This window comes from Callithrix jacchus, chromosome 1 (genome assembly GCF_049354715.1).
Source record: "Callithrix jacchus isolate 240 chromosome 1, calJac240_pri, whole genome shotgun sequence".
Classification (NCBI taxonomy): domain Eukaryota; kingdom Metazoa; phylum Chordata; class Mammalia; order Primates; family Cebidae; genus Callithrix; species Callithrix jacchus.
The window spans coordinates 215612855-215640050 of NC_133502.1; the positions used below are offsets into that span (position 1 = coordinate 215612855).

Genomic DNA, 27196 nt, shown 5'->3' on the forward strand with positions numbered 1-27196 from the left:
CCTCCCTGCAGTAAGGCCGGCAACAGGGACTCCAGAGCCAGATGCCCCGGGCTGGAGCCCCAGCCAGCCCTCGGTGTACAGCTACTGCAAAACAGGAATCCCAGCAGGTGCTGAGGCGGGCTGGGGGGAGTCAGGGAAAGTGGGCCGCGAGGATGGGGGCAGGAGACAGGGTGGTACTCTGAAGTCTTTGCCCCCACTTCAGCAGACTTTTCTGGAAATTTAAGTGGGCCACATTCTGCCCAGAGGCCATAGGTTGCCTGGCTCCTGGATGGCCTGAGGGTTGCTGTGTGAATTCTTTTCCCCCACCCTCAGGTTGTGAAGGAAATCGGGGAGCCGTGCGGGAAGGAGGGCGTGGGGCAGTGTGGCCCTTACCTCCTCACTCTGGCGGCTGCTGGAGCGGATGTCAGCCCGTCAGCTGCAGCATGTGCTCTGGCTCCATTTCCTGGAGTTTATTTTTCACTCCACTTTAATTTTCAGTTTTTGAAAGATGCAATAGCTGGACAGGATTTAGGCCTAGGAGTTTGGAGCTTTTCCCAGCCTGTTGCTTGTTGGTCTCGGCTGGCCGTGTTGAGTGACCTGAGGGCCTTAGGGTCTTCCCTGGGGCTGACCTGGTCTGGGGTTGCTGGGTGTAACTGTCTGTCTCACATCTTGCTTGGCTCTCCATGGGCCTGTGCATCTTGGGCTGGCACAGGAAGCAGGAGGGAGGGTGGGCAGCTTGCACCCTCGTGCCACCTCAGTCACTGCCTGTGGTGGCGTCTGGGAAGGTGCCATCCCTCATAGGTCTTGCTTTCTTTGTTTCTCTGGGATGAGAGTCTCTGTGTGATCTTCCTCCCAGGGCAGTGGTGAGAGCCTGGGAGGGCCAGGTAGGTGGTGGGGTCAGGCATGCCCTTGAGACAGCAGGTGAGTGCCCTCATAGACCCTGGTCCCTGGTGAGTCCCCACCGTTGCCTCCTGTCCTCAGCGCCTCTGCAGGCTTTCTTCTTGCCTTCACAGTAACTTGCAGGGCTGCCCTCTGCACTCAGGCCTGGCTGCCCCAAGACCACCCTCCTGCACAGACCCTCTGGGTCATGTCACCTGGGCATCCCCTGATCCGCTGTCCTAGGCACTGGTGGGACCCTGACTACCAACACAACCCAAGGGGTCCTGGAGTTTTCTGGCTGTCATTGTGTCGCTTTTATGCGAGGTGTGTCCATTTCATTGATTCTCTGCCAGTGAGGCGAGTGCATTTCAAAGGTGTCACTTCCATGTTATTGCTCAAGAAACTGAAGTCCCCACTGCTCAGTGATGGGAAGAAGGGACTGTTGTAACCCCACAGCGTTCACAAAGGGACAGTGACGCAGCAAGGAAGAACATGGGGTTGGGAGGAGTGCCCTCACCCTCATCCCCCTCTCTCGCCACTGCAGAAAGTGCCTGCGCTGCCACCCCTCTGCAGCGGTCCCAGTCTCTGCCACACTCGGCCACCATCATGCTGGGTGGGACATCTGACCCCAGCACCCTCAGCAGCTCAGCGCTGAGCGAAAGAGAGGCCTCCCGGCTCGACAAGTTCAAGCAGCTGCTTGCCGGACCCAACACGGACCTTGGTAAGCATCGCGCCCGCTGGAGGACACGTGCAGACATTTCTGGCCGTTTCGGAAACAGATCCCATCGTAAAGGATTCTGTGTATGCACGTGCTTCCATGCGTCATTTGTGTAATGCTTTCATGCCAGTAAATCACAAAGGTAGCAGCAATTTGTGCGGATCGCTTTTTTGTAGACATGTTTTGTTAATGTTTTTCCAATGCAATTTGATAATATATTTTCTGTTCCTTGTTATTTTTATTTTTTTAATTGAGACTGGTTCTTACTCTGTCTCCTGGGCTGGAGTGCAGTGGTGTGGTCATAGCTCGCTGCGACCTGGAACTCCTGGGCTCAAGCAATCCTCCTGCCCCTGCCTCCCAAGTAGCTGCGACTACAGGCTTGTGCCACCAGGCTCACAAAGTTTATTAAACATTTTTTTCTAGAGATAAGGGTCTCCCTATGTTGCCCAGGCTGGTCTTGAACTCCTAGGGTCAAGAGCTCCTCCTGCCTCACAAAGCACTGACTGGGCTTACAGCTGTGAGCCACCATGCCTGGCCCGTTCTGTTTTCTTATTGTCCCAGTTGCTCTCTTTATTATGTGGCCGTTGGTGAGCCCTTCAAGGCTGGCCAGGTGGACATCCAGGATACCATCCTTTCGTGGTATTCTGAGGCAGCGGCTCATGAGGGCACAGTGCTGGTGACCATCAACTCGATCTGCTGATTTTGCACTTTCCTGCCCTGGGGCTGGTGGTCATCAGAGGGTGACAGGCTGTGAGCCCTGCAAGGGGGCAAGGGTGAGGCTGGAGCAAAGGGGCAGACCCTCAGGGCAAGCGCAGTCAGCAGCGTGACTCTTCCTGCGGGAGCTGCTTCCAGGCACACACAGCGCCACGTGGACTGCGGTGGCCAGGCTCCGTGGAACACACCCGCTTTGGGTTCCTCTGGTGGAATTCCTACTGAATCCACGTTCTTCCTTTACGAATCTCATCTTCGTGGAGTGCCACTCTGGCTAGACATTTGCTAGACGCCGGAGCTCTCGGGGGGACTGGAATGTGGCCTTGGTCATGGGATTGCTTCACTGGGGGGACACACCTGTATCAGACAGTTGTGGCTGGTGCCACCGCGGCACTGAGAGCCGGAGGTGCAACGCCCGGCTCGGCCAGGAGGTGGCGTCTGGGGCTCGTGGATGGGCCAGCAGGAGCTGCGCCTTCAGGCTCAGAGGCCCAGGGCAGGGAGAGGGTTTCTGGCAGAAGCGCTGGTTCACAGGGCACAGCTGAGGCTGCGTTCCCCAGGCTGTGGATGGCGGCTCCTGGGAGGTCTCCTGGCTGGAAGGACACAGGTCTGAGTGAGTTCTCAAGGTGGGCTGTTGTTTCTCCCTTAGGTTTATTTTTTAAAACAGTCACGCTTGCATATGCCGTCACAGTACACAGCACAGCAGGTGTATGTGGAATGAGGCCTGCCCCAGCCTCCACTTCCCCTTCCTTTCCACAGTTGCAGGTGTCTCCTTCCAGCGATGGCCCGTGCACATGTTGTTTAAGCGTTTTCTGTTGATGTGATTCAAACTTGTAGAACGTTGGCAAGGACAGTGCAAACAGCTCCCATATGCTGTGTACGCAGAGCCACCAGTAGTTTACGTCTGCCCGTTACCGTTCTGCGTGTGTGTGCCTGTTTGTGTGTCTGTGTGTGCGCTCCTTTTGGTACGAACCTTACCGTTCTGCGTGTGTGCCTGTTTGTGTGTGCCTGTTTGTGTGTCTGTGTGTGCGCTCCTTTTGGTACGAACCTTACCGTTCTGCGTGTGTGCCTGTTTGTGTGTGCCTGTTTGTGTGTCAGTGTGTGCGCTCCTTTTGGTACGAACCTTACCGTTCTGCGTGTGTGCCTGTTTGTGTGTGCCTGTTTGTGTGTCTGTGTGTGCGCTCCTTTTGGTACGAACCTTACCGTTCTGCGTGTGTGCCTGTTTGTGTGTGCCTGTTTGTGTGTCTGTGTGTGCGCTCCTTTTGGTACGAACCTTACCGTTCTGCGTGTGTGCCTGTTTGTGTGTGCCTGTTTGTGTGTCTGTGTGTGCGCTCCTTTTGGTACGAACCTTACCGTTCTGCGTGTGTGCCTGTTTGTGTGTCTGTGTGTGCACTCCTTTTGGTACAAACCTTACCGTTCTTCGTGTGTGCCTGTTTGTGTGTCTGTGTGTGCGCTCCTTTTGGTACAAACCTTACCGTTCTGCGTGTGTGCCTGTTTGTGTGTCTGTGTGTGCGCTCCTTTTGGTACAAACCTTACCGTTCTGCGTGTGTGCCTGTTTGTGTGTCTGTGTGTGCGCTCCTTTTGGTACAAACCTTACCGTTCTGCGTGTGTGCCTGTTTGTGTGTCTGTGTGTGCGCTCCTTTTGGTACAAACCTTACCGTTCTGCGTGTGTGCCTGTTTGTGTGTCTGTGTGTGCGCTCCTTTTGGTACAAACCTTACTGTTCTGCGTGTGTGCCTGTTTGTGTGTCTGCGTGTGTGCCTGTTTGTGGGTCTGCGTGTGTGCCTGTTTGTGGGTCTGCGTGTGTGCCTGTTTGTGTGTCTCTGTGTGCGCTCCTTTTGATATGAACCATTTCAGAGTCAGCTGGAGATAGATCCCTTTACCTGTAAAACCTTCATGGAGAGTCCCTAAGCACGAAGACATTCTGTCCAGGTAGTCACAGCACAGGTGTCAGAATCAGGACGTTTCATGTTGCCACAGTACTGTTTGAACACGTTTGTTACTGTAATCCGCAGTCCACGTTCACATTCTGCCGGTTGTCGTGGTGATGTCCTTTCTCTCTTTTCTCTTAGTCCAGACTCCGGTGGGGACCGTGAGTTCCATTCAGGTGTCGTGCCTCTGTCTTCTCCGTCCACCTGGAACGACATCTTTGCCTGACTCTGTTTCCGTCTTGACACTTGAGCAGAGCACAGGCCAGTTATTCTGTGGGATGTCCCTTGGGTTGTTTGGGTCTGATGCTTCCCCACGATGAGATTCTGGTTGATAATTTTTGGCAGGAACACGACTGACGGGATTTGTGTTCTTCTGGGTCAGCGCAGTGGGGTGTGTGGTGCCGCTGGACCCTACCAGTGGTGATGTGGACTCTGGTCGCTTGGATGAGGTGGCGTCTGCCCGCCCTTCCTGCTGAGCGCTCCCTCTCTCCTCTGGTGATGGAGTGGTCTGTGGAGAGGTGCCCTGGGGCCTGTGCATCTCTACAGTGCATTTCCTTCCCCACTGCACAGGAAGGCGATTGTGCACCGCACTTTTTAAAGGGATGATGTATGTCCCCATGGTGTCCGTGGAGAACCGCCTTAGTCTTACCACGCCATGCTGTGGGTGTCCCGCACTTGACTGCACCAGCCCCTGTGGATGGGCAGGCAGGTTCTTCCTAATTTACTATTATTACAGACAACTTGAGGACTTTTCTTCAGGCATCTGGGCTTCCTGCTGTGATGATGAGACTCACAGAGCCTCCCTAGGCCTGGGTGGGGTGAGGAGGCAGCGTGGGGATGGCTCTGTGATTTTGGCTAGAGCACCGGGTAGGTGGAAGCACCACCCACCAAGATGGGGCATAAAGGTAGATCGTGCCTACAGGAGTCTAGTCCTGTGTTTGAGGTACCCATCTTGGCCACCTCCTCTTCCAGCATGCCACTGTCCCTTCTCTGCTGGCTCTTATGCCTCCAAGGTGGTGTGGGGATGCAGAACTACAATGCGCCTGGGAGGGTAGGTCCTCGAGCCGGGCTGCTGCCTGGAGAGCTGGCTCCACTGGTTACTTGCCTCGTGACCTGAGCCAGCTTGGTGATGACCCTGCGCCTCAGAGTTCCTGTTTGTGTGATAGGCATGATGAAAGCAGTGCTCCCTTTGCCGATTAAATGAGATAGTATGTATAACATGCTTAAGAGAGTGCCTGGCACGTACTAAGCACTCACAAATATTCGTTATTTCCGTGGCTGTTCTTATGCTCACTTGAATTGTTCTTTTTATCCCTCACTCGGTTTTTGCGCGGTTGATGTATATGGTCACTTTTGCGGTCATGGACGAGTCGAGTGACTTACAGATGTTTTCCTGGTTCTGTCCCATGGTTGCAGCGATAGGCAGGTGGCAGGGAGACAGCTGGTGAAAGCACGATTCACCTGATGGGAACCCTGTGCTGGGTCCGTACAACCCACCTGGAATCTTCCGGTAGACTTTGTAACTGGAGCAACTTTTGGAAATTAAAATCAAAAGGAAAGGTTTCAAGACTTGTGGGAACAGGTGAGTTTGTGGGGCTAGATTTTAATGTCAAAATCAAGTTATTTTGTTAGGCTGAGGGTACTGTGGGTCTTTTCTTTCTTTATTCTATGTAAATATCAAATTTAAACCCCAAAACGCTGAAAGCAGAGCTTTCAAAGTGAAGCAGTTACTGCATTTGTATTTAGTGGCAAGAGAAAACATAGCCAGTAAATCGCCTGTTTTTATCAGGTAGTCACGATAGCTTTGGGCGACAGTGGAATGCGCTGTCTTCACATGACATGAAAGACGGAAGTGGCCAATGTTTGCCCGTGTCGGAGGAGCACCTGCGGAAGTGAGTCTGCCTGCCCCGCATCCTCTGTCCGGCCGAGCGCTGTTTTTCTTTGTTTAGCTTATGCTCTCTTATGAGCCTGGGATGAAAGTAGCAAATAGAACTTAACAGCTCATTTTACTCTTAGCACTGGCTCAATATTTACTTGAAGAAAGACTGCCTGCTTTGAAGCCCTGGAAAGTGACGCTCACGTTGGTCACGTGTGTCTGCTGAATGGCAATGTGATTTGGTGGCATGCAGAGCACGCAGGTTCCCGAGGACCATCGGGGGCCCGCCTCGCAGCAGTGGGGCCTCGGACGGAGACTGCGTGTGGAGGACACAAGGCACTACCTCCCTTCCTTCGAGGAGTGGGGCCAGGCCATGGTCATGTTCCTTTTCCCCTGAGTGCTGGGCAGCCAGTCTGGGCTTTATGAGAGCATGCTGATAGATGGAGGTCGGGGGAGATGGTGTTTTGGGGCTGGGAGGGCATGAACAAAAGTTTGGAGGTGTGCGCCTCTACAGCATGGATATGAGGAGTAGGTGCCCCCTTGGTGTCTGTGGCTGGAGGGCAGCCCTGAAAGGGCCCAGGCCTTTGGTGACAGGAGGCAGCAGGTGCAGCCGTGGAGTTGGTCCTCAGTGTGATGGCTGGCTGTGTCCTCAGTCATGAAATGGCTCAGCCTCCCTGTCTCGTTAGCTGTACAGGGGGCATGAGACCTGCCCTCAGGGTCCTTGTGAAGGTGGGAAGAAATGTGACTAAAGAGTCACCATTCATTCAGTATCTGTTGAGCACCTTCTGTGGTTGTGGGCACTGGGAGAAACAGGCAGTTCGGCTTGCAAGGGCTCTGCCCTCCAGGAGCTGACATTCTCGTATGAGGAAACAGATAGAGCTGGCTCGGTACCCTGGCAACCATCAGAAGGCAGGAAGTATCTGGGGGGAGTGAAACCGTGTGGAAGGGTTGAGGCTGGAGCTGCTTTGCAGCTGGCTGTTTCTGGGGTGAGACCTGGATGGAGGCAGGCATTTGAAGAGGGGGCGCAAGCATTCTAGGGAGAGGCACAGAGGTGCAAAGGTTGTGCAGGCAATAAGAGCTTCATGTGCTTGAGGAATGGCTGAGGCTCCGGCCTGGTGGCTGAGTGAGGTTGGGGGAGAGGCCCGCAAGGCAGCCAGGGACCCGGTACCCAGGACTGCGAGGTCCAGGAGAAGCAGCTCTGCTTTTACTGTGAGCACAGCATGAAGCTGCTGGGAGGTTTTGAGCCAGGGGAGTAAAGCGTGGTGCAGAGCGTGGGAAAGCAGTTGCTGTTCTGTGGAAGGAAGAGCTGATGACTGCTTCTGAGCAGGGTTGCCATGGCCATGGGCTGCGTGGAGTCCTTGGGCAGCTCTTGGGACGGGTGTGGGAGGGTCAGAGTAGGGTGGGAGACTAGGGGGCAGAAACAGAGGACCGGAGCTGGGGATGCAGGGTGGCACGGGCTGGGCGAGTCGGGGCTGATTGGATCGGGAGCTGGGTACACTGGCAAAGGCGAGAGCCAGGACCCCCATAGCTCAGAGCCTGGGGTCTGCAGGGATAGACACAGAAGTCAGAACATCTCAAGACATGGCATTTCACGTCCTCATGAAACAGAGAGCCAGGGACAGCGGTGTCTGTAAACAGTGGCACGGTTACTGCCACGTGGGGGCCTTTACTCTGTGCTGGGCACTGCCCTGTAGAGACTCTGTTAGCATCTTCAAGAGACCCCCCCCCACTGCATCCCCACTCCCTTCCTGTGTGCCCCAGGTTGCTGGCCTTATCACTGATTTACAGCTGAGGAGCCTGGGTCGAGGTTTGGCAGGCGGCCGCCCACCAGCCCCACAGTGAGGGCAGAGCTGGCTGGGAACCGGGGTCTCCCTGGGCTGGGCTCCCAGCCTCCGGTGCTTAGTGTTGACAGTGGGCGTTCTCGGTGCCTTTGGAGGCCGGAGGAAGGGGGCTGTTCCTCTCCTGTGGGCCTCGTCAGAGACCCTGACTTCTGGTGTGGGAGCTGGGGTCAGGTGCCCAGGAGCTGAGGCCAGGAGGGCACTTGGTTCTCTCTGTCTGGCCTTCGGTGTCCAGCGTCGCCCTCTAGTGGCCAGGCACTGGCCTTGCAGCCTGTGTTTCCTTCACATAGCAGGCACGTTGGCCTTATGGGTGGGGCGTGCTTACATTTGCATGTGCCTGTGTGTGTTCCGCGTGTTCACTAAAAGGCAAGCACAGCCTCAGAAGAGAGTGATAATGTGAGGGACGAAGATGAACGCTCTGCCCAACTCGGCCTTGCCCTGGAGTCTCATCAGGGAAGGGCCTTCTCAAGAAAGGCAGTCCCCTGGCCACTTAGAACCGCCAGATGCAGAGGCCGGGGGTGGAGGGAGCAAATGCCCGCTGGTACACCCATTCTGTATGTGCAGGGCCCAGCCACTTGGGCCCACCCAGATCCTTGCTGGCCCTGCTCTGTCCCCACGTCCCTTGCAGTGAGCGTCACGTAGTACGTACTCGTCATTTGATGGGGTTCACCAACTCCTCAGCTGGACTCTTCTCTTCCTCTGGGGCAAACATGTTCTTCTCCGTCTGGTTTTACTTTGTTTCTTAGGTAAATTTACTAGGGAAGTCATTGTCACCGCCATGCAGTGGCAGCTCAGCCTGATCCCTCCTTGAGCTAAGGATGAGCTTTTCCAGCCGTGTGGCTCTGCGTTTGCGTTTTCCCCTCAGTGGCTCCCCCGTGTCACTGTTACTCGGCCTTCCCTCACAGCAGGGTCTTCATCTGAGAATGGGGTCATGACAGAGCTCCACAGTGCTTGGGAGGCGTGTTGAGGGTACCCGCGGTGTGGTCAGCACGGAGCCCCTCCCGGCTGCTGTGTCCTTACCATCTTTCTCCTACGTGTTCCCCCCTCCCCACGTTTTCCACGGAGGCCACGAAGCTACAGACGGTGTTTGTTGTCCTTTTATTCCACTTAACATGACATCCTCAGCCTTTCCCATGCTGCTGTCATCTTCATAACCATCATTTTTAATGGCTGTCTAATGTTTTGAAAATGATCTTTACTTAAAATTCTTATGATAATGGTATATCTAAGGCAAAATTTTATTTATATGCTTGATCAAAATTGAGACTCGTTTGAGACCATTTAAAATGTGTCACATCAGCTCCTGCATAAGGAAGTGATGTTCCTGAGTGTTCCCGAGGCAAGGGGCGGGGCAGGCATGGAGTGGGGTGCTCGGGGCTATTGGAAACGCTACATTATACAAAGTTAAAGCATTTACAGTGGGTCCTCAGGGCCTGCAGGCTGACAAATACATCTCCGTTGCTCCCTGAGCAACTCTTCTATTTCTGTCTCCTTTCAGAAGTGTTGCACACATATTCCCGTAGATTTATATAGACACGTGTTAATAGATTTCTCACTCCACCCCATTTTTTTTTTTTTTTTTTTGAGACAGAGTTTTGCTCTCGTTGCCCAGGCTGGAGTGCAGTGGCACGATCTCAGCTCATCTCAACCTCTGCCTCCTGGGTTCGAGCGATTCTCCTGCCTCAGCCTCCCAAGTGGCTGGGAATACAGGAGCATGCCGCCACACTCAGCTAATTTTGTATTTTTAGTAGAGATGGGGTTTCTTCATGTTGGACAGGCTAGTCTCAAACTCCTGACCTCAGGTGATCCACCCACCTCGGCCTCCCAAAGTGCTGGGATTACAGGTGTGAGCCACCGGGCTCGTCCGACCCCATTCTTTTAAAAATACAAATGAAAACATATTAGTGTCATGTGCCCCTTTTCTCATCTCCCCCTCCCCCCAAAAATATATATGAGCATGAAAATAGGTGAGATTGAGTATATATGCATAATCATATTACTAGTGTGAAAATGGCATAAAGTCATCAAATTTTTAAGTAAAATATTCTGTGTGAAAAACTTGAGGTGCAGTTCAAGTAACATATAATAAAGTGTTTAGTGGCAAACGGTTCAGCAGGATTTGCTGCCTCCACAACCCCCACCTCGGGAGTTCCTCATGCAAAAGAACAGGCAGATATTCATCTTTGGGAGGAGTTTGTTAAAAAACAGTACATACGGCTGGGCTTCGTGGCTCACGCCTGTAATCCCAGCACTTTGGGAGGCAGAGGCGGATGGATCACGAGGTCAAGAGATCGAGACCATCCTGGTCAACATGGTGAAATCCCGTCTCTACTAAAAATACAAAAAATTAGCTGGGCACGGTGGCGCGTGCCTGTAATCCCAGCTACTCGGGAGGCTGAGGCAGGAGAATTGCCTGAACCCAGGAGGCAGAGGTTGCGGTGAGCCGAGATTGCGCCATTGCACTCCAGCCTGGGTAACAAGAGCAAAACTCTGTCTCAAAAAAAAAATCAAAAAACAATTATTATATAATTGGAGGATTTTTGTTCTTAAAATCAAATAAGGAGATAACTCTGCTTTTGACCCTCCTGGACACCCCGTGGTGATACACTCTTCCATCAAGGACTCAGATCCTCCTGGAAGATAGGAGACATCAAATCATTCCTTTTGTCCTCACGTGAGTGCTGTGGGGCGGCCGAACTGCTGAGAAGCTGTCCCCTCAGATGCTGGACGATTACAGAGGCAGGGCTTGCTCTGGGGAGCATGACTGGCACAGGCCGGGCTGTGTGTCAAGAGTCCATCACCCAGCTGTCATCTAGGACAGGCTGATTACCAAGTTGCCTGGGTGCAGGGCAGCAGACTGGCCTCAGGTTCTTGTGGGCAGGGACCCGTGGACGTCGGATAACTGATGAGCTTGTTTGCTCAGCTGCAGGCCCTGGAGGTGGCGGGCCACTTGGAAAGGCTTTGGTACTTCGCTGCGTGTCAGTGGCCTGGTCCGGAAGGCCCATTGAATGGAGTGGTGAGGAGCCAGCAGAGAGACACAGGTGGCAAGGAAGCAGGTTCCCATCTCCTCATTCATCCGTCAGACACGATTAGGTGCCTGCCGTGCCAGGTCCTGGACGTGCTGGATGGTGATGAGTCCTTGAGTTCTGTGGGCTCCTGAGGGCTGGCATTTGTGGGTACATCTTGTCTTATGGGTGTGATTTCCATAGTGGGAGATGGGGCAAGACTCTCCCAGGGAGGAAGGCACTTAAGCGGAGAGTTGAGGGGAGGAGGCAGAGAGAGCAGAGTGGCACCCTGAGTGGCGAGGGTGGCAGCAGCAGCATCAGTCACAACGGTGTGTCGAGCTGTGTGCTGAGCACGTTGTGTGCAGTGCCCCTGCGATTCCTGGAGGGTACAGAACCTCAATGCCTGGCTGAGGGTCTCCCAGCCAGTGGAACCAGCATTCCAGGCCAGCTGTGTCCGAGAGAACCAGCGTCCAGTCTGCCGCCCAGCAGGATTGACAGCGTGAGAAGAAGGCAGTGGTAGGAAAAGCCAAAAATGCAGCTGGGGTTAGTTCTTGGAAGGTCTGGCCCGCCAGGTGGAGGCGTTTGATTTGAGGCAGCGATGGTGCCCTGAGAAAGCCACTGGGGGCGGAGAGGAGGTGCTAAGATCCGGCCTCCGCCACCCTGAGACGTAGTCTCAGTTTCCTTATCAGTAAAATCAAGGAATTGGTGCAGGTGGTTGCCGAGGTCTGGAAGTCTTTGTTCCGTGTGTAGTTGGGAGCCCTGGAAGGTTTTGGGCAGGGAGTGGAATGATCAGAGCTGTGCTCTGGGGAGGTTAATCAGGCTTCTGGTGCTTTGTGATCCTGCTGTAGGACTGGAAGTGACGCGGGGGTGACACTTTGAAATTCAGCAGCAGGTGAATTAGCTGTGCTCTGAGCTGTAGCTGTTTGCAATTCCCTCATGCTGTTTCTGGGTCTGATGGCAGCTTCTGCTCCCCTGCCACTGCCGCCTCCTGCCCACTCGTTCCCTGGCACCATCGCTGGCTTCTCTGCACACCCTGTGGGCACAGCAGGCATAAGGATAATGAGGCTGTTTGGGTGGGCTTGTGGTGCTGAGGAGACACAGAGCACCCATGAATCATGGGATCACAGGGGCCCAGATGTGAGGCTGGCATTTGAAGCGTGCAGGCTCTGGGGCTTCCACGTGTTGGTCACACTGTGGGCTACCTGGCCTCAGAGCCTCTTCAGCCACGCTTCCCAGTGGCCCTCACGCCACCCACCCCTGCAGGGACTGCCCCCGCTGCCTTTCTGCTGGCTGTGTGTGGCTTTGGTCTGGCTCGAAGGGGCTTTTGAAATGGGTTTTCCATGGAGGCGATTGAGGGATTGGCAGAAGCCTCGTCGTGTTTCACGGAAGTGGATTTTAGTTAAAGATGGCAGCCGGGTCACTCAGACTTTGGGATGACTTTGCTGATCCTTGTTTTAGGAGCATAGTTGTCAGATTTACGGAGTACCATTCAGTTTACAAGAAAATGTTTCCTAATCCTTGTAAGCCTAAATTTGCTTGTTTTGACTTAACCTGAGCATTTGTCTTTCTTGGTTGGGTTCTTTCAAGCCATCGCAGGCTGCTTTTGGCTGTTTCCGTGCTGCGGTTGGTCTTCTGGCACGTGGTCTCTTCCTGGTTATTGACAGAGTCGGTCGTGTCTGGAGCTGTCTGCCTGGTGATTCACGTGGCCGCCGCTGTCCTCTGGGCCACCCTCGTCTCGCGGGCGGCTCCCAGGTCTTTCTGTATGCAGGTATTTCATTTGCTTCTTCCTTTGCTTTAATGACCTTCCAGATCTGACCATTAAATACTTCGCTGAAGTACACTCTTTTCTTCCATTTATTCATGGTGATTTCCTCAATAAAGTATACATTGAATTCGTAAGACACAGATTTCCTTACGTGTGCTGCTTCCATCAGATGTCATCAAGGCTTTTCTAGGCGCGGGCCCTCTGTGCTTGAAAATGCCTTCCCTATTACCTAAGGCCAGTATTAAAGAAGAAGATCTACTCAGCAAAGTCATTTGTTCATCTTGAATATGGAGCGTTTAATTCACAGGTGCTTTCGGCGAGACCCTAAATTCGCCTTGGCCAGCGCAGCCGACTTTGCTTGAGAGGGAGAAACCTTACTTTTATTTTAACTTTTTGTTGGCTTTTCCATTTTCCTGGGGTAGAAGAAGAACGCTTTAATAACAGTGAAAATTATTTCTGATTACTTCTTTTAATTAAAGTATGTAGTGAGCTCCTGCCAGGCGAGGCACAGGGGACCCGAAGGCTCCCGTTTTAATGGAGAGACGGGTCTGCTGCAGATAGTTGCGGTGGAGCCAGGAAGGGTGAGGGCTCTTAAGCAATTGTAAGAAGTTCTGTGGTAGGGCCGGGCGCGGTGGCTCACGCCTGTAATCCCAGCACTTTGGGAGGCCGAGGCGGGTGGATCACGAGGTCGAGAGATCGAGACCATCCTGGTCAACATGGTGAAACCCCGTCTCTACTAAAAATACAAAACATTAACTGGGCATGGTGGCGCGTGCCTGTAATCCCAGCTACTCGGGAGGCTGAGGCAGGAGAATTGCCTGAACCCAGGAGGCGGAGGTTGCGGTGAGCTGAGATCGCACCATTGCACTCCAGCCTGGGTAACAAGAGCGAAACTCCGTCTCAAAAAAAAAAAAAAGTTCTATGGTAGCAAGCAAACATGCGGTTTACCTCTTGAAAGGGCCTTGCTCACCTAGGCTGGAGTGCAGTGGCTCTTTGAGGCTCACTTACAGCCTCAAACTCCTGGGCTCAAGTGATCCTCAGCCTCCCAGTGGACTTTGTAGGTAGCCTATGGAGTCTCATGGCACAAGAAGATTAAACAATGTCTCCAATTTCATTCATTCGTTCATTCATGAGATGGAGTCTCCCTCTGTCACCAGGCTGGAGTGCAGTGGCGCGACCTCGGCTCACTGCAACCTCCGACGCCCAGGTTCAAATGATTCTCCTGCCTCAGCCTCCTGAATAGCTGGGATTACAGGCACGTGCCACCACGCCCACCTAATTTTTGTATTTTTGGTAGAGACGGGGTTTCACCATCTTGGCCAGGATGGTCTCGATCTCTTGACCTTGTGATCCGCCCGCCTCGGCCTTCGAAAGTGCTGGGATTACAGGCATGAGCCACCGCGCCCAGCCACAGTGTTTCCAATTTTAATAAATTTCTGCAATCTATCTGGGAAAAAAAAAGTTCTGTGGAAACACAGATGAACGAGTAATGAATTCTGCTGGGGACATGGCTGGGGGTGGGAGCAGGTGGACCTTCACGGGCCAGAATAGCTGCAGGAAGGTACCGTGTCTGCGCTGGGCACCGGAGGCCGAGCCACCTCCTTGACCCAGGCCTGGGGCAGGGTGTTCCACGAAGACGGGGGCACCTTACAGGCAAGAAATCAGGTCTACAGATGCAGAAGGTATCTGGGAAGGTGGCGTGGACTGAACACCGGGATCTTAGGAGGAGGATGCAGGAGGCTGAGCCCTGGTGCTCCTTCCAGGAGCCTTGGTGGGGACCAGAAAGCTGGTGCTGGTTTCCACCTTCCCGTAGCCCTTGCTTAGTCAGTGCATACCCGGGCTCCTTTCACACACGGGCTGGCATGGCAGCGGCACCAGCCTTCCCTTCTTAGAGAAGATTTACTTCTGTTCATCTTTGCTACTCTTAAATATAATTTAACATTACAGATGTTTAGTGTTTGAAATTTAGCAACTCCTGAGAGTAATAATAAGAAAAATAATAGCATCTAACTTTTTTTTTTTTGAGTTGGAGTCTTGCTCAGGCTGGATGGCAGTGGCTCCGTCTTGGCTCACTGCAACCTCTGCCTCCCGGGTTCAAGCAATGCTTCTGCCTCAGCCTCTCGAGTAGCTGGGACTATAGGAGCATGCCACCACACCCTGCTCATTTTCATATTTTTAGTAGAGATGGGGTTTCTACTAAAAAGAGTTCAACACCTTATTTGCCAGGCTGGTCTTGAACTCCTGATTTCTTGATCCGCCCACTTTGGCCTCCCAAAGTGCTGGGATTATAGGCGTGAGTCACCGTGCCCGGCTGCATCTGATGTATTTTAATGCTTGCTATGTGCCAGGTGTGAGGCGTGGAGTCCTTGATAGGCATTTTCTCGGTCATTTCTCACAGTAGCCTGGTGAAGTGGACACTATTTTTATTCCTGTTTGACAGATGAGGAAACTGAGGCTTGAAGGGGTTAAAAAACAAGCCCGATGTTCCCAGATCTTGACATCACCGAGCCAGGACTCAAACTTAGGAATGTGTGAGGCCACTGGGCACAGTCTCTTCTGCCTGCTGTGCAACCTCCCAGGACCAGTCTCAGGAAGAAAGCTAAAAACCCGGGTAAACTGCCACCCTGGTTGCCACCCAGGGTGTTAGAAAAGCTTATCTTCTTTGTTTTTTTGGGAGGCTTGTGTGTGTGTGTTTTCCTTTTTACATAGACTTGAGATCAAGCAGTGTATCTAATTATATATCTATTTTTACTTATTTTATTTTTAATTATTTTTGAGATGGAGTCTTGCTCTGTTGCCCAGGCTGGAGTGCAGTGATGCGATCGCAGCTCACTGCAACCCCCGCTTCCCCTGCCTCCCAGGTCCAGGCAATTCTCCTGCCTCAGCCTCCCGAGTAGCTGGGACTACAGTTGCCCACCACCATGCCCAGCTAAGTTTTTTTGTATTTTTGGTAGAGATGGGGTTTCACCACATTGGCCAGGCTGATCTTGAACCCCTGACCTCAAGTGATCCACCCGCCTCGGCCTCCCAAGTGGTGGGATTACAGACGTGAGCCGCCAAGGGCAGCCTGTTTTGACTTACTTTAAATAATGTATTTTCCCATGACACTAATTTTCTTTGAAAACATGATTGTTAATGGCTTTGTAATATTCATTAAAATACATCCGTTTCTTCAGTTTGCTTGTAGGTGAAACGTTTCTGAAGACATTCTATTTAACGGGTGTTTAAGTTGTTTCCAGTGTTGTTTTTGATGCTGTTTTTTACTTATTGTAATGACTAACGTGTGGGGCACACCCCTGACACGTAACTCTTGACCACCTTCCTTGTGTGATTTCCACGGCAGGAGCCCTGGGGCGAGGACTCGGTGTTAAGCAGAGCTGCACGTCGGTCCCTCGTTCACTCGCGTTGTCGTGCTCGCCCCTGCGGTTCCCTGCTGGCCCCCTGCAGTTTGATAGCCACTGTTGACTTGATTACTCTTTGCCCTTCTTTCCCTCCGTATCAGCGGTTTTGAATTGGAGTGCCCCTGGGCACACAGTGATTTATTTGGACCTTCAGATGCTGTCTCGCTCAGAGCGCGAAATTCCATGTTCGATTTGCCAGGGTTTTCCTGCTTCAGACTTTAGATGCTTTAGAGGTCGGTGGGCAGTTCTAACAAGACTGGCCATTTCTCTTTGTAATGCATTCACTTGTTTGCTCACTCATGAATTCAGTCATTTGCTCATTGATCTGTTCGCTCATTTACTCGGAAAACATTTCTTAAGCTGCCTGGTGCTGGGCAGTGAGGATACAAAGATGTGTTTGTGAGTCATACTCCCTGCCCTGCAGGGATCTCATCCACGCTGAGACACCCAGCAAAGCAGGAGAATTCCAGCTTTGTGGAGAGGAGGAAGGGCCTCTGTGGATGATGAGGCTTGGTCAGTGGGTGGGAGGGTGAAAGGTGAAGGGAGAGGGTGTTGCATGGAGGGGAGGCCTGCTGGTGGGTCGGGGGCGAGTGGAGAGAATCGGCTGGAGCCTGTGGGGTGTGCTCCAGTGTGCGCTGTGGGCTGGTCGGTCCAGCTGTAGCCAAGGGGAGGGCTCTGGGGAACGGGAAGCAGATTGGATTTTCTCCTGCAGGTGGTGTCATCACCCTACTTGCCGTTCTTTCACAATCATGCTCCTGCCTTTGGGATTGGGACGGAGGCCTCTGGCCCTCTGAACCTGCTGTGGGCCTCCTGCTGCTGCCGCCTGCCTGCTCTGTGACAGCGCGGCGGCTCCTCCTCTGTCCCTGCGCCTCCCCACCGGGAAGCAGTCTGGGGCCCCGTGCCTCATTCCTGCACACTTTGGTTTGGAGGGTATCTCAGGGGAGGGATTTGGGCTTGGCGCCGGGCCTGGCTGAGGGCCGTGCTTTGTCATTACTTGGTAAACTGAAGAGTTAGCTTGCCTGGAGTTGCATTTAGTCTTTCCCTTATCTCAGCCAAAAACTGTCGTTTTCAAGAAATTTACTGCCCTTCTCCAAGCACTGAATGAAGTTATTCTTTCTAATAAGATTAGGTCAATTCTGTGGAGGACTTGAAGGAGAATCAGTCCCATTAGAAGTCAACCCAAGAGTAGCACCATCTCCACAACAGTGGATTTTACTGGGGCACGTTGTGTGTGAGGCTCACTGCTTTAGACAGTAGCGTGAGGTGGGGAACAGTGAGTACTCAGGAAGGTAGCCAAGCGCTAGATGACAGGATGAGGTCATGTTCTTTTTTGTTTCCTAGGGCTTTTGAAAGCATTTTGATGCTTATACATATTATCAGTCCCCACGACCAAAATAAGATAGGCCACCTTTCCTGACATCTGCCTACAGAGCTGCTTATTCACGGACCGTGTTGACATATCACTGCCCTGCTGTCCTACAAGAAGCTGGCTGAGCTTGTGAAAACCGCAGACCTCGTTCAGAGGCTCATTCCCGCTGATCCCCCGAGCATCAGATCTTAAATCTGAATTCTCTCAGTGTCCTGTTCACATAGGCAAAATGCTGGTGTTCGAACGTTGAAGACTTGCAGTGACTAGAGAATCTCTATTGTACGGCTTAGCACATTTTTGCTGAACTCATCACGTTGTGTACATTAGGTAGGTGGTACGTCTTTTCATAAGTCAGCCCTGCCTCAGGACGGCGGCTTCCGTTTCTGCCCTTTGTTTGTGCTGAAATAGCTTTTTCTGTAACCGGCACCTGTTGGCTTTCATGAGTGCGGCCATATTGGGTGAGTCCAGTTCCCTATTCACATTGCTCTAGGTATGTGAAGATAACTAGATAACTAGGTTGTCCTTTCTTTTTTCTTTATGTCTTCTTCTAAAAAAAAATGAAAAGAGGATACATGTGTAGAACGTGCAGGTTTGTTATGTAGGTATAAATGTGCTGTGGTGGTTTAATGCACCTGTTGACCCGTCCTCTTAAGTACCCTCCCCTCACCCCTGACCCCACAGCAGGCCCTGGTGTGTGCTGTTCCTCTCTCTGTGTCTGTGTGTTCTCATTGTTTGACTCCCACTCATGAGAGGGAACATGTGGTGTTTGGTTTTGTGTTCCTGTGCTGGTAGATGGCTGAGGATGGTGGCTTCCAGCTTCATCCATGTTCCTGCAAAGGACACGATTTCATTCCTTTTCATGACTGAATAGTGTCCTGTGCTGTATCTGTGCCACGTTCTCTTTATCCAGTCTATCACTGTGGTTGGTTCCAAGTCTTTGCTATTGTAAATAGTGCTGCAGTAAACATACATGTGCATGTGTCTTTATAGTGGGATGATTTATATTCCTTTGGGTATACACCCAGTAATGGGATTGCTGGGTCAGACGGTATTTTGTCCTTGGGGAATTGCCAAACTGTCTACCACGATGGTTGAACTAATTTACATTTTCACTGACAGTGTAAAAGCATTCCCATTTCTCTACAACCTTGCCAGCATCTACTGTTTCCTAATTTTTTAGTAATTGCCATTCTGGCTGGCATGAGAAGGTATCTCATTGTGGCTTTGATTTGCATTTCTCTGATGATCCGTGATGCTGAGCTTATATGTTTGCTGGCTGTGTAAATGTCTTCTTTTGAGAAGTGTCTGTTCATGTCCTTCGCCCACTTTTTGAGGGGGTTGTTTGTTTTTTACTTGTAGATTTAAGTTCCTTGGAGAGTCTGGGTATTAGACCTTTGTCAGGTGGATAGATTACAAATATTTTCTCACATTCTGTAGGTTGCCTATTCACTTTGACGATAGTTTCTTTTGCTCTGCAGAAGCATTTTAGTTTAATTAGATCCCACTTGTCAATTTTGGCTTTTTTTTTGCAATTTCTTTTGGTGTTTTTGTCATAAAGTCTTTGCCCATGCCTATGTCCTGAATGGTATTGCCTAGGTTTTCTTCTAGGGTTTTGTGGTTTTGGGTTTTACATTTAAGTCTTTAATCTTTCTTGAGTTAATTTTTGTATAAGGTGTAAGGAAGGGGTCCAGTTATATAGTTTTCTGCATATGGCTAGCAGATGCAGTTTTCCCAGCACCAATTACTGGATGGGAGATCCTTTCCCCATGGCTTGTTTTTGTCAGATTTGTTGAAGATCAGATGGTTGTAAACATATGGTGTTATTTCTGAGGTCTCTGTTCTGCTCCATTGGTCTATGTATGTCTGTTTTGGTACCAGTACCATGCTGTTTTGGTTGGTGTAGTCTTATAGTATAGTTTGAAGTCAGGTAGCATGATGCCTCCAGCTTTGTTCTTCTTGCTTAGGATTGTCTTGGCTCTTTGGGGTCTTCTTTGATTCCATATGAAATTTAAAATAGTTTTTTTCCTAATTCTGTGAAGAATGTCAATGGTAGTTTGATGGGAATAGCATTGAATCTATGAATCACTTTGGGCAGTATGGCCATTTTTACTTGATTCTTTCCATCCATGAGCACGAAATGTTTTTCCATTTGTTTGTGTTCTCATGTTTCCCTGAGCAGTGGTTTGTAGTTCTCCTTGAGGAGTTCCTTCACATCCCTTGTTCCTAGGTATTCTATTCGCTTTGTAGCGATTGTGAATGTGAGTTCATTCATGATTTGGCTCTCTGCTTGCCTGTTGTTGGTGTAAAGGAATGTTTGTGATTTTTGCACATTGATTTTGTATCCTGAAACTTTGCTGAAGTTGCTTATCAGTTCCAGAAGTTTTTGGGCTGAGATGATGTGCAATCATGTTGTCTGCAAACAGAGAGAACTTGACTTCCTCTCTTCCTAATTGAATATTCTTTATTTCTTTCTCTTGCCTGATTGCGCTGGCCAGAACTTCCAACACTGTGTTGAATAGGAGTGGTGAGAGAGGGCATCCTTGTCTTGTACTGGTTTTCAGAGGGAATGCTTCCAGCTTTTGCCCATTCAGTACGATACTGGCTGTGGGTTTAGCTCTTATTATTTTGAGGTATGTTCCAGCAATACTTAGTTTATTGAGAGTTTTTAACATGAAGGATTGTTGAATTGTATCAAAGGCCTTTTCTGCATCTATTAAGATAACAATGTGTTTTTGTCTTTGGTTCTGTTATGTGATGGATCATGTTCACTGATTTGTGTATGTTGAACCAGCCTTGCATCCCAGGGATGAAGCTGACTTGAACATGGTGGGTAAGTTTTTTGATGTGCTGCTGGATTCGGTTCACCAGTATTTTATCGAGGATTTTCGCATTGATGTTCATCAGGGATATTGGCCTGAAGTTTTCTTTTTTTTGTAGTGTCTCTTCCTGGTCCTGGTATCAGGATGATTCTGGCTTCATAAAATGAGTTAGGGAGGAGTCCCTCTTTTTCAATTGTTTGGAATAGTTTCAGAAGGAATGGTACCAGCTCCTCTTTGTATTTCTGGTAGAATTCAGCTGTGAATCCACCTGGTCCTGGGCTTTTTTTGGTTGGTAGGCTATTAATTACTGCTTCAATTTTAGAGCTTGTTATTGGTCTGTTCAGGGATTCAGTTTCTTCCTGGTTTAGTCTTGATAGGGTGTATGCATCCAGGAATTTATCCATTTCTTTAGATTTTCTGTTTATTTGCATAGAGGTGTTTATAGTGTTCTCTGATGGTAGGTTGTATTTCTGTGGGGTCAGTGTTGATGCCCCCTTTATCACTTTTTCTTGTGTTTATTTGATTCTTCTCTCTTTTCTTGTTTATTAGTCCAGCTAGTCGTCTATCTGCTCTGTTAACTTTTTCAAAAAATAAGCTCCTGGATTTGTTGATTTTTTTTTTTTGGAGGGTTTTTCATGTCTTTGTCTCCTTCAGTTCTTCTCTGATCTTAGTTATTTCTTGTCTTCTGTTAGCTTTTGGATTAATTTGCTTTTGCTTCTCTGGCTCTTTTAATTGTGATGTTAGTGTGTCTATTTGAAATCTTTCGAACTTTCTGATGTGGGCATTCAGTGTTATAAATTTCCCTCTTAACACTGCTTTAGCTGTATCCCAGAGATTCTGGTACGTTGTCTCTTTGTTCTCGCTGGTTTCAAAGGACTTCTTGCTTTCTGCTTTAATTTCATTATTTACCCAGGAGTCATTCAGGAGCAAGTTATTAAATTTTTGTGAAGTTATGTGCTTTTGAGTCAGTTTCTTAATCCTGAGTTCTAATTTGATTGTACTGTGGTCTGAGAGACCGTTACAAATTCAATTCTTTTGGATTTGCTGAGGGGTGTTTTATTTTCAGTTAGATGGTCGATTTCAGAATAAGCACCATGTGGCACTGAGAAGAATGTATATTCTGTTGATTTGGGGTGGAGAGTTCTGTAGACGTCTACGAGGTCCACTTGATGCAGAGCTGAGTTCAGGTCCTGAATATCCTTGTTACTTTTCTGTTTTGTTGAGCTAACACTGGTAGTGGGTGTTAAAGTCTCCTACTGTTACTGTGTGGGAGTTTAAGTCTCCTTGTGAGTCTCTGAGAACTTGCTTTATGAATCTGGATGCTCCTGTGTTGGGTGCATGTGTATTGAGGATAGTTAGCTCCTCTTGTTGCATTGATCCCTTTGCCATTATATTATGCCTTTCTTTGTCTTTTTTGATCTTTGTTAGTTTAAAGCCTGCTTTATCAAGGACTAGGATTGTAACCCCTGCTTTTGTTTTTGCTTTCCATCTGCTTGGTATATTTTCCTCCATCCCTTCATTTTGAGTCTGTGTGTGTCTTTGCGTTTAAAATGGGTCTCCTGAATACAGCACATTGATGGGTCTTGACACTTTATCCAGTTTGCCAGCCTGTGTCTTTTAATTGGGGCATTTAGCCCATTTACATTTAAGGTTAATATTGTTCTGTGTGGATTTGATCCTGTCATCATGATGCTAGCTGGTTTTTTATACACTGGTTGATGCAGTTTCTTCATAGTATCACTGGTCTTTGTATTTTGGTGCGTTTTTGCAGTGGCTGGTACCGGTTTTTCCTCTCCATATTTACTGCTTGTTTCAGAAGCTCTTGCAGGGCAGGCCTGGTGGTAACAAAATCCCTCAGCATTTGCTTGTCTGGAAAGGATTCTATTTCTCCTTCGCTCATGAAGCTTAGATTGGCTGGATATGAGATTCTGGGTTGAAAATTCTTTTCTTTAAGACTGTTGAATATTGACTCTTCCTCTTCTAGCTTGTAGAGTTTCTGCTGAGAGGTCTGCCGTTTGTCTGATGGGCTTTCGTTTGTAGGTGACCTGGCCTTTCTCTCTGGCTGACCTGAACAGTTTTCCCTTTGTTTCTACCTTGGAGAACCTGAGGATTATGTGTCTTGGGGTTGATCTTGCAGAGTATCTTAATGGTGTTCTCTGTATTTCCTGAATTTGCACGTTGCCCTATCTTGCCAGGCGGGGGACGTTCTCTTGGATAACATCCTGAAGTATGTTTTCCAGCTTGTTTCCGTTCTCCCCATCTCCTTCTGGTACTCCAGTCAATCATAGGTTCAGTCATTTTATAAAGTGCCATATTCTTGGAGGCTCTGTTCATTCCTTTTCATTCTTTATTCTGGTCTGCATGTCTTATTTCAGTAAGGTGGTCTTCAGACTCCGATATCCCTTCCTCCGCGTGGTTGATTCAGCTGTTGATACTGGTGTATGCTTCATGAAGTTCCCGTGCTGTGTTTTCCAGCTCCATCAGGTTGCTTATGTTCCTCTCTGAACTGTCTATTCTAGTTAGCAATTCCGCTAACCTTTTATCAATGTTCTTAGCTTGTTTGCATTGGGTTACAACATGCTCTTGTAGCTCATTGTAGTTTTTTATTACCCATCTTCTGAAGCCTACTTCCATCAATTTGTCCATCTCATCTTCCGTCCAGTTCTGCGCCCTTGATGGAGAGACGCTGCAGTCGTTTGGAGGAGAAGGGGCGCTCTGGCCTTTGGGTTTTCAGCATTTTAAAATGGATTTTTTCTCATCTTCATGACCTTGTCTAGTTTCAGTCTTTGAGGCTGCTGACCCTTGAGTGGGGTTTTTGTGGGGACTTTTTCTTGGTGGTGCTGTCGCTTTCTGCTTGTCCCTCTTCAGTAGTCAAGTCTCTCTTCTGTAGGGCTGCTGAAGTTTGCTGGGTTCACGTCAGGCCCTATTCAGCTGATTTGCTCCTGTGCCTGGAGATGTCACTCAGGGAGGCTAGAGAGTAGCAAATATGGGTGCCTGCTGCTGCTTCTGGGACCTCTGACTGCGAGGGGTGCCATCCTGATGCCAGTGGGATAGCTCCTGTGTAGGGTACCTGATAACCCCTGTGAAGGTGCCACCCACTTGGGTGGCACAAGGAGCAGGACCCGTTTAATGAAGCACTTTGTCCCTTGGTGGAGAGAGGGTGTGTTTTGCTGGGAGAAAACCCACTCGTCTGGGCTAAGGGTTGATGGAGGTTCAGGTTACCAAATGAAGGGCCCTGCTTTTGTTTGAATGGGGACTCTGGACTAAGAGCTGGGTGAGCTTCAGTATATGCAAGAATTGCCTCTCTCCTGGGGAGCTCCCTAAGCCAAAGACCCCATCATTCCTGGGTTGAAAACCACTATCGTAGGGTGAAGGACAGCAAGAGAGTCAGTGCTGGGACCAATCAGACCAGCGCGGGTGACCTCTGCTGCCCACAGCATCTGGCTGCGTCAGGCGTCTGGGATTGACCATAGCCCAAAGCATCTTACCGTCTTCTTTCAAGAAATACACATCTGGGAGGCCGGATGAGGTGTAAGGTTGAGGGTCCATGATAGCGTCTCTACGAAGAATCCCAAAGCCAGGGCGACACCAGACTGCGGTGATTTGTGGTGACCCGCAGTGTTACCAATCTGATTCGTTCAAAGATGTGATATAGAAAACTTCAGGGTTGGATAATAACGCACATTTATTACAGAACAATTTGGAAAATACAGAAAACTGCTGTGAAGGTATCACCCTGTGTGCGTCTGCGGCTCTGTTTTAGTTTCTGTTCTTTGTGTGGTTGATACTGCTGTACCCTGCTGGGCTTCACTTCAGGTCACCTGGGAGGTCACCATTCAGGGAGGCCCAGGGCCCTGGGTGAGTCCTTGGGGCGCGGGAAGCTGTGTGGCAGGGTGCCTGCGTGGTGTTTGCCGGTGTCCAAGCTGGGCAGCATGCAGACTGCAGCGTGGCTTGAATCCCACCTCACCCCTTACGGGGAGGATTCAGTGAATTCACGGAAGGCTCCTAGAATATTGCCTGGCACATGGCAGTACTTAATAAAGGTCGGCGATGCTGTTTAGTTTTCTTCTCACGGTCACTGCTGGCTCTGCTCTGTCTTCTCCGGAACTCTTGATGTAATTTAATGAGCCCGCAGCACTTCTGGTCTGAGAGTCTGCTGCATGCCACGTGCTGCCACAGGAGCTGGGAATGCAGCCATGACCAGGACCAGCAGGTGCTGCGCACACACACCTGACCCCATCAGCACACAAGGCAGGATGACAGTGAAGCTGTGACTCAGATGATGCAGGACTATGCTCTGGGGCAGCTCCACCCTGGGGGACGATGCCAGCCATGGTGTGAGTTAAAGTGTTCCTGTGGCCATGGTAAGGAAGGCAGAAGCAACAGGTGACATGGGTTTTACAAATATATGCGATTAATATGATATATAAACTGCGATCATAACACATTACGAATGCAACGTCTAATCCATATAGAAACTGTCGGTGAGATAACGCACACTCACTTTTTGTACTAAGTCTACCGTATGTCTCCTACTTACCGTGCATCTCCGCTGGACCACTTTTCGGGTGTCCTGTAGCCTTCGTGGCTCGAGGCTCCTGTGTTGGACAGCACTGGGTGAAGGAGGGGCTGCTTATGCAGGTGATTCGGATGGTCCTTCTGATGGGGTGACAGTGAAGCACAGACCCAGAGGATGAGAGGAGATAGCCACCTGGTGATTTGGGGGCACAGAACCCTCGAAGGAGGGATTTGGGAAGATGAGCTTAGTGTGCATGCGGCTCTTCTCTAAGAAGGCTGCTGTGGCTGCAGTGAAGGGAGGGTGGAGATTAGAGGCGGGCGAGGAGGGAGGGGAGTCAGAGCTGCACCCCACAGGCCACAGAGAGTGGTAGAAGGAGGTCAGATTCCGTGCTAGCTGAGGTGGTGGAAAGCCAGTGGAAGGTTTGAGCAGGGGTTGGCATGATCTGACTAAGGCTTTCAAAAAGATCCCTCTGGCTTTTCTATGGAGCTGGGAAGACCAGTTAGGAGGGTGGTGGCTTGAGAGGGTGGAGGTGGAGGAGGTGGTGAGAAGTCTGGGGTTTGGGGGAGTATATTTGAAAGCTCTGGGGAGGAGGCTTGTTGAGGGACTGGGTTTGAGGGATGACAGAAGGAGGGCCATCAGGAGTGGCTGTCACGGATGGGGTAACTTGGAGAGGAGCAGATTTGGGGAGAAAAGTGGGAATTTGGCTTGGGACATACAAAGCTTGAGGTACCCTGGGACCGCTAAGTCAGGATATCAAGTGGGCAGCTGGACACAGGTGTGTCTGTAGTGATCTGCAGCCAGGGGAGATGCCCGGATGGGACATGGGTGGTGACGCTGGAGTGGCATTGAGGCCTGGCTTGCCCAGCATTCTTTTTCATGGGTTGACCTGCTTGGTCCACACATTTTTAACTCTCCAGAGCAGGGTGGTGCTTATGTTTGCCCTCAGCGTAAGGCGTTGTGTGCTGCAGGTATCAGTGCCGTCTGGGAGGCTCAGGGATCAGGTAGTACTTACGTGACAACTGAAAATCGACTGCTGAATATCCACGTTACCCCCAAAGAAATTCCTTTTGCCACCAGGAATTTCTCACAGTGCCTTTTTCTCCACGGGGGTCTGAACCCGGCCATGCCCTTGCCTGTGCTGCATTTCCTCTCTGCAGAGGCCAGGCCGCCCTCATGGGCCCAGGGGACCTGCAGTGCCTCCACCTTTGGAGTCTGCTCCTCTCCCTTTACCAGGCGATGCAGAGAACTTTGTTCTCTCCCTTCTTATGAATTATGTAACACCCACTTGGCAAAAAATATTACAGTGAATTTTTTTTTTCTTTTGAGACAGAGTCTCAAAAGAGTGGAGTGCAGTGGCATGATCTCAGCTCTCTGCAAACTCTGCCTCCTGGGTTCAAGTGATTCTTGTTCCTCAGTCTCCCAAGTAGCTGGGATTACAAGCATGCACCACCACGCCTGGCTAATTTTTGTCTTTTTAGTAGAGATGGGGTTTTGCCACGTTGCGCAGGCTGGTTTCGAATTCCTGGCCTTAAGTGATCCACCCGCTTTGGCCTCCCAAAGCGCTGTAATTACAGGCATGAGCCACCACGCCCAGCCTACGGTGAGTTGTTTTAAATAAAAATTGCCCTCACATATTGCATATGTAATATGAAAAAAGATGTGATGAAACACTGGGCGCTCTTCCTTCGTTCAGTGCTAATCGTGGCAAGCCGACGCTCGGTCCCCACATGGAGTTGTGTCGTTTGGCTGGACCACACTTAACCTGGCCGCCCCGTTGTTGTCCACTTGTTTCTTCCCAGTTTTCCCCATTAAACGCTGCCTCGGATATCTTGGTACTCACATCCTAGCGCCCACCGCTGGTTATTTTCTTGGGATAATTACTCAGTGTAAAATTACTGATTCCAAAGATACGCCTATTTGAAGGCTTGATCGAGTTGTCTTTTTTTCACGTATCGTGGACCGTCTGTGTTTCTGCTGCCATTTCTTGAGCTGTTGTTCTTTGACGGCTTTGTCTTGTCCTGGTGTGTTTGGGAGAGGGCTTTCCATGTCCTGGTGTCCTGGAAGGTGGGCGGGATGCAGGTAGAGCTTGGGCACGCTGGGCTCCTCTGAGGCTCAGCAGGAGTAGCCGGGATGGAAGTGAGGCCCTGAGACTGTCCTGGAGCTTGCCCGGCTTGAGTGCTACGCCCCTACAAAGTTAGACGTTACACCCATTTTAGAGATGAGAAAATGAATTTCAGAGGGGAGACTCTGGACAGTCACGTAGCGCCTACGCAGCAGAGTCAGGATTTGAACCTGGGCCGATGCTGGCTGATCCAGAGTGTAGCTCTGGTCGTTGTGCGGGATGCTTCCTGCCTCGCAGTCGGCACTCAGAGAGCTGCTGAATGAATACAT

At 50.3% G+C, this 27196-nt stretch overlaps 1 protein-coding gene across 19 annotated transcripts in view; it reads left to right on the forward strand.

The window, feature by feature from the left end:
* TBC1D22A (TBC1 domain family member 22A) overlaps window positions 1-27196 on the forward strand; it is a 508739-nt gene that overhangs the window by 29906 nt on the left and 451637 nt on the right. For all 19 annotated transcript variants that reach the window (XR_013524311.1, XM_078343890.1, XM_078343911.1 and 16 more), the window contains exon 4: window positions 1403-1579. Coding sequence is in view for 18 of the 19 variants with exons in the window: in XM_078343890.1 (XP_078200016.1) it covers window positions 1403-1579 (177 nt within the window). In the remaining variant the exon portion in view is untranslated. The remainder of the gene's footprint in view (window positions 1-1402; window positions 1580-27196) is intronic.